The sequence below is a fragment of the Gadus macrocephalus genome, chromosome 21 (assembly GCF_031168955.1).
Source record: "Gadus macrocephalus chromosome 21, ASM3116895v1".
In the NCBI taxonomy this organism is placed as follows: domain Eukaryota; kingdom Metazoa; phylum Chordata; class Actinopteri; order Gadiformes; family Gadidae; genus Gadus; species Gadus macrocephalus.
Genome location: NC_082402.1, coordinates 6386853 through 6394352, shown reverse-complemented (window position 1 = coordinate 6394352; position 7500 = coordinate 6386853). Strand labels below are relative to the sequence as shown.

Below are 7500 nucleotides of genomic sequence, written 5' to 3'. Positions count from 1 at the left end.
AGAGAGAGAGAGAGAGAGAGAGAGAGAGAGAGAGAGAGAGAGAGAGAGCGCGAGAGCGCAATCTGTCAAATCCTGTTGACTCTTGGTCAACACGCGTCTCCCAGTTGGACTTGCTTATCCAAATCGACTCATAGCACACGCAGAACATCGCTTATCACCATGGTTATCATCCATCCCTCTCCGTCCCAGGTAGTCAGAGCGCATGCCCCGACACCCGGTCACCGCGCGCCGTCCTGCACCACCAGCAGTAGTTGAGCGCGCGCGGCAGGCAGGCAGGCAGGGACAGCACTCCGCCGTTCTGCTTACCGCCTTTGGGCGATACCTGCAGTAGGTGGGTGGGCGACTGGGCGACTGGGCGCGATGTCTCGTGAGACCCGGATTCCGTAGGGGGGCATTTTCTACCGCGAGCGTCGGCTGGAGGCTTTTCTAACTTCACCCGTGGTCGGGAACACTTTGTTCTGAGGATACTTCTGCCGGAGCATTTGGATGGAGAGGATGAAGTTCCTCCTCGTAGTGGAGGCTGAGCGCGCGCCAGGGGACACGATGAAGAGGAAAGTACCGCGCGTGTAACTTGCTGAAATCGCGCGTGAACCAAGTCTCCTCGAGCGGGTGATTGATCGTTTTGTTTCGCGTCACGCGCCGCACAGGGAGCCCACGGTGGATGAGTGGAGTATCTGATGAGCTGAAGGCTGCACTGCGCTTCTGAACAGTGGTCGGCGCGGACGACCAGGGAGAAGACATGGTAGATGAGGAGTAAGTGGCCGCAAAGGCTTTTAAAATCACATTTCAGAACGCCGTATTATTTTAAGCACTAATTTCAATATAGGCTAAGTAGGAGCATGTTACATGCAGTCTGTGCGATTATTTGTTTTAAGATGGATCTCATAAGAGATCTAGTTGAGGACAAATATAGCTACAAGTTCTCGGTGTGCTTCTGTTGTGCAATGAAGCGGATCTTTGAGGTGTAAAAGTATCACGATGCCGTCCAGCCTTTGTTGCGTGCTGATATGATGTTCCCCTGCGATTAATGGCACGAGAATACAACATGCATTCAAACATATCATGAGTGTGTGTGTGTGTGTGTGTGTGTGTGTGTGTGTGTGTGTGTGTGTGTGTGTGTGTGTGTGTGTGTGTGTGTGTGTGTGTGTGTGTGTGTGTGTGTGTGTGTGCGCGTGTGCGTGTGCGTGTGCGTGCGTGTGCGGGGTGTGCGGGGGTGTGCGTGTGTGCGTGTGTGTGTGTGTGCGTGTGTGTGGGGGGGTCGATTATCGATAAATGAGTTTATTAATTGTTGGAAGATAAGTGTCATTTACATTCAGGCTATGCATTTTGTAGAAATACTTTTCAAAGTAATTATCTCTGAAAATAATCAGATACTATATGTCACTGTCTTTCTGTCTGTCTGTCTCTCTCTCCTTGTATCTCTCTCCTGATCTCTCTCCCTCTCTCTCCATATCTCTCTCTCCCTCTATCTCTCCCTCTCGCTCCCTCTCTCTCTGTTTTATTTTCTCTCTCTCTCTTCCTCTCTCCCTCTGTCTTTTTTCCCTCTCGCTCCCCCCCCTCTCTCTCTCTCTCTCTCTCTCTCTCTCTCGTCTCTCTCTCTCGCTCTCTCTCTCTCTCTCTCTCTCTCTCTCTCTCTCTCTCTCCATCCCTCCGTTTTCTCTGTCCCCCCCCCCCCTCTCTCTCTCATTCTCTCTCCATCCCTCCGTTTTGTCTCTCTATCTCCCCCCACCCCCCCCCCTCTCTCTCTCTCACCCTCCCCTCCCTCTCTCCCCCCAAAAGTGGCCGCACCTGACCTCCTCGACCCCAAGTCTGCGGTGCACAACGCCAAGCCCCGCCTCTCCTTCTCGGCCCACCCCCTGGTGCTGACCCCGCCCGTGGACGAGTACGACGAGGTGCACACCGTCATGAGGTGGAAGACGGTGTCTGCCATCTTCTTCCTGGTGGTGCTGTACCTCATCGTGGGGGCCACGGTGTTCCGGGCCCTGGAGCAGCCCCACGAGAGCTCCCAGAAGCTGGCCATCCTGGCCGAGAAGCTGGAGTTCCTCGACCTGCACGCCTGCGTCAACTCGTCCGAGCTGGAGGACCTGGTGAAGGTGAGACACGCGATGGAGGCTGAGGCAGGCAGAGGCGGGAGAGGGGGGGGAGAGTGAGACTCGCGGTCCCGAACCCTGGCTCTTTGGGTTCTGTTTAAAGGGTTCGGACCGTGAGAACGACCAGGATTCACAGTCTGAACCCTCTGAATCTTTGGCTTCTGTTTGAAGGGGATGGAGGGGGATGGAGAGGTGAGAGCCTCTAGGACTCACGGTCCGAACCCCTGGCTCTTTGGGTTCGGTTTAAAGGGTTCAGGCCATGGGGGCGCCCCGGTGGCTCACCGGGTACAGTGAGTACCACATAGGCTCAGTCCTCAACTGCATGTCCTCCCCACTATCTCCTATACCTTCCTCGCTTTCTCGCTGTATAATAAAGCATAAAAATGCATAAAAAACTAACAAAAAACGAAGGGTTCAGACCTTGAGTTCGGAGAGGAGAGAACGACCTGCACTCACGGTCGGAACCCTGGCTCTTTGGGTTCTGTTTGAAGGGGATGGAGAGGGTTGGAGAGTTCACCTAGACTCTGCATAATAGCCCCCCTCCCCCCCCTTGAGCTTACTCACGTGAGCAAGCACTTACTGCTCTTAAAAATAATCTATAAAATATTACCTAGCATTATGTTGAGTTTTATCCTAGCTATCTTTGTTGTATACGGGGAATGGTTTAACCTAGCAATTGTTAGTGCTTGGCACTTGTTTCTGTGTACATCCTTACTCTCCTGATATATTGTTGTTCCTCTTTCTTCTGACATGCGTACCTAATGTGAGTCGCTTTGGTTAAAAGCGTCTGCTAAACGCCCTGAATGTAATGGACTGTGAGTTCTGGCTCACAGTCTGGCTCTTTGTTTTTTCTTTGAAGGGGAAGGATCACAGGACCGTCTCAGGGTTGCTTGCTTTGGTGATGTTATTCAGGGTGATCAAGGTCTGCTGGAAGGTCTTAATGAATGCAGAGCTGCATGATATCTGGGATCTTTGTAGATGTCCCCATAGGGTGCCGCAGAGCCGGCTTTGTTATGTCCTCCAGTCTAGACTTCTAAAAAAATTAATCCCTAATCTGTCGTTCTCTGGGAATATAGGCCATTGGCGTTTAGTTATATTGCAGGTGCTTTTATCCAAAGTGAAGCACTGCGCTGTAGGATCATCGCTGAGGTTCCGGGGGAGTGAGGTGCACTTTGAGGCAACAGCCGCAGCATCTACGATATGCAGGGATAATGAAGGAGAATTCACCCTAACAGGCTTGTTGATGCAACGAGCTTGGCTCCATTTGAAAGGACTGCAGAGGGAAAAACAAATACTACACAAAAATAAGCAGCTCCTGCATCGTGCCGTTATTTCCCTCGCTTTGTCTCCTGTTTGTTTCGCCGTGTTACGTTACGTAAGGGGTCGTCCCTACCTGTACCGACCGGGACAACGCATCCCTCTGTAATCTCCCTACGGTAATAGCTAGTGTGAGAGAGAGCCCGTAGGCGCCTTAGATCCAGAAGCCTGCAGTAGGATAAGCTGAATGCTATTTTCCACCTCGGGCTGTTTGCTAGATGTTATCTTGTGTTCACAGCTCGGCGCATTGCTGACTGATGTGGCGTGCAACTGTGAGCGCGCTGGCTTACTGTTCAATATGTTTATTTCTTCTGCGCTCCCAAAAGCTCAGTGTGTGTTCTGTAACTCGTTCAGCGTACGTCCGTGTGTGTTCCAGGAGTCAACAGATGGGTCGCACTCCCAGCTAAATGCCTTTTTGTGACCTTACATCTCAGGCATTATGAGAGATGCATCTATGAACACAGTATTTGAAATTGAATGCATGTGTGTGTGAGTGTGTGGGTGTGAGTTAGCCTCACACACACACACACACACACACACACACACACACACACACGCGCGCACGTAAGCAATGGTAACATGAGCTCCCCTTGTGTTTGAAGACCGTGAAACTCCATCAACGAGGAAATGCTATGCCTAACATTAGGCGTCATAACGAGCCACGCTCCGATCTGATCAAAAATAAATATGCTTATCTGTAATTAGCAGTCAAGATAAGAAAACTATATTAAAGCATTACTTTTTTATCCATTATAAATGTCTGACAACTGGATCCTATGGTGAAATACATCTTCAGTTTTTACCTTTTAGCTTGATCCTTCAGATTTTTATTGCGTTTAACCAAGTCTCGCTCAAGCAGAAGTATCGCTCCGAGATTTGAGTTGTTCCAGGAAAAGAGCGGTGGAAAGGTGAGTGAGAGAAAGGAGTGCCGGCAAGAGTTTGCTGTGTTTGACTACAGAATGCGTAATTAAGCGTAATCTAAAAGAATTGGTTTAGATTGTGATGACAACATTTCCAACAGGATTTCTGAGTGAGACAAAATAACAAACACATCGGATCCGAAGGAAGGGAAAGTAAAATGTAGATTTCGCGATAGGGTACTATTCCCTTATGTGGTAAGACATCTAAGCCTGTCTGTGTCAAAAAGCCCTTTTAGAGGACCTGCCTCAACCCAGCCCAATTCCCCATAGAGGTACATCGCAGCCAATTTCCCAGCTGCAAAGGCTGAATTACTCTCTTCCAATACCAGACCAATTTCAAAAATGGTTGCCTGGATTAGTCACTTAGACCCAAAATGATGGGGAAATAGTTTCCAGGTTGAACAGACCCAGTGTTATCCTCTCATAGTGGAGAGATACATTTAAGTGTTACAGCATCAAATTAACAACTAGAGTAAACCGGTCTGTAAGAAACCTTCCTCGTGTACAAACGATACCCCCGTGGTCCCGGTCTCAAGGTTACACGTGAGAACTTGAGACATTGAGCGTAAACGTATTTGACATACCGCAGACACGGCCCTCAACGCTGAAACCCACTACAACCTTTAGAACCTTTAGAACGACCTTTACAAAAAGTAGGGACTCTGTGTGCTTGAGACGCGTGACATAAGAGCTCTATTCTGTCAACACAATCAGCCTTTTAATGCAGGCACTTTAATGCGTGATGATGGAAGCTGGGTGGCACAGACGGCTGGGGAGTCATGTGCCGGGTTCCAATACCCGTACTGTCCGTACTTACTAGCCAAAATTTGAGGACGCAGTACGTTCAAATTCAGATCCGGCGAGTAGTAGACAGTGCGGATAGTATACTTCCTTTAAGTATACTCATGGAAGTACGGGTATTGGAACACGGCAATGGCCTCTTCTTTGACCTTCGATCCATTATCACTCACCAGACTACCACTGCACGAGTCCAGCTGCCGAATGTTTTATTATTTCTCTTTGATGATTTATTGATGTGGACCCCGTACAGGTTTCATCTCTCTCTCTCTCTCTGGCTGACTCTATCTTGCTCTCTATCTCTCTTGCTCACTCTTGCTGACTCGCTCACCCCCTCTCTCTCTCTTTCTCACTCTTTTTCGCTCCCTCGCTCTCTCTCTCGCACTCTCTCCCACGCATGCACACACACACACACACACACAAAAAAACCCGCACATACACACGCACACACATGCACACAGGTGCATACATACACACACACCCACGCAACCGCGCACACATTTCGCGCTGTCCTTCTGATCCGAAGCCAGCCATGTAGCAGTGGATGGAGGTGAGATGTTCCCTCGGAGGAAGCAATTAAAAGAGTGCGTGTGAGATGTTCACGGTCCAGGCTGGCGTGTTACCGCAGCCAAACATTCCTCCCAGGGCCAGGGCACTGCCAGTGTGGAGGCTCCTGTTGTTCCCCCCATCTTATGGGAATCTTGGTCGCAAAGTGAGTGCCAAGAGAGTGTATTACTTCGTAGCCAACGCCTCGGCTGTGAAACAAAACAAAGTGGCGTGTGTGTGTGTGCCAAGCGCTGGTGGGCCTTTCGGTTCCTCAAATTAGTCTATTTCTGGGAGGAGGGGATGTTTTGGCAGATCTAATTGACCAGGGTGTGGGTCTTTCATGGAGCACCACGGCGGTTGAATTCTGATTCGTGAGGGACTGATGAAAAGCCAGGAGCCAACGCTGGCTTTTTTTGTCTGCATGTGTTTGAATGTGTGAATTGCGTGTGTGTGTATGTGTGCCTGTGTGTGTGCCTTTATGTGTGTGAGTGTACCTGTGTTTGTGTGTTGCCGGCTTTTCTGTCCATGCATGTGTTTGAAAGTGTGAAGTGCATGTGTGTGTGTGTCTGTGTGCCTGTGCGTGTGTGCCTGTGTGTGTCAGTGTGTGCCTGTTTTTGTGTGTGTGTGTGTGTGTGTGCGTGTTTGCGCTTGTGTGTAACCGGTCCTTTGGTCCCTCTGATCGGGCTCCCTAACACTCTCCTTTATGCACTAATGGCTGTTTTGGTGCTTTGATTCCAAAGCCAAACGTCAGCGCGTCCCAGGCCCCCTTATGAATAGCGGTCCCCCCGCCTCCCTCCACGCGGTTCTGTTGAACCCCGCCCGGCCAAATGAACACTGGCCTGTGTTTGATGTCACACCAGCACCTTCCGCCACGACCCTCCATTACCCAGACATCTCAGCTTCACACACTCCGTGACCTCCCCGACTTTAATCAACACTCACACACCGGCTAATGAGTTGGTTCATAGGTTAATGAATAGCTACATCTTCGTGTGTCTGTCTGTGTGTGTGTGTGTGTGTGTGTGTGTGTGTGTGTGTGTGTGTGTGTGTGTGTGTGTGTGTGTGTGTGTGTGTGTGTGTGTGTGTGTGTGTGTGTGTGTGTGTGTGTGTGTGAACCGGAGTGTGTGGGTGTTGGCGTGTGTGTATCTGAGTGTGTGTGTGTGTCTGAGCGTCTGAATGTGTGTGTGTGTGTGTGTGTGTGTGTGTGTGTGTGTGTGTGCGCGCCTGAATGTGTGTGCGCGCCTGTGTATGTGTGTGCACGCCTTTGTGTGTGTGTGTGTGTGTGTGTGTGTGTGTGTGTGTGTGTGTGTGTGTGTGTGTGTGTGTGTGTGTGTGTGTGTGTGTGTGTGTGTGTGTGTGTGTGTGTGTGTGTGTGTGTGTGTGTGCGTGCCTGTATGTGTGTGTGCGCTTGAAGTTGTGTGTGGGTGTGTGTGCCTGTATATGTGTGCGCCTGTGTATGTGTGTGTGTGTGTGCACACACCTGTGTGTGTGTGTGTCTGTCTGTCTGTGAGTGTGTGTGCACCAGACTCTGTTCATCGTCAGCACCATGGACAGCGCACTGGAGGGCGACTGCATAAATAGACTGTGTCTCATAATACAACTAATTATAAACCCACAGGCTCACAGATATTGAATCTTCCCTGTGATTAATGGTCTTGCCTTCTGATCTATATCCGTACATATATATTTGTGTTCAAATGTATCGTCACCGGGGCTAAAATTAAAAGCTTTCGCCATGGAATCTATCTTTCATGATTTACTAGCACAAGGCTTTGTATCAGATGCAAGCTCCCCTGGTAGTTCAAATATGCTTATTTTCATCTCCGCAA

General features: G+C 49.8%; 1 protein-coding gene across 1 annotated transcript in view; it reads left to right on the top strand.

Annotated features, from left to right (window-relative positions):
• Positions 1-127: 127 nt before the first annotated feature.
• LOC132450221 (potassium channel subfamily K member 2-like) overlaps positions 128-7500 on the top strand; it is a 25890-nt gene continuing 18517 nt past the window's right edge. The window contains 2 exon segments of the mRNA XM_060042279.1: positions 128-753; positions 1780-2093. Of these exon segments, the coding sequence (XP_059898262.1) occupies positions 747-753; positions 1780-2093 (321 nt within the window). The 5' untranslated portion in view covers positions 128-746.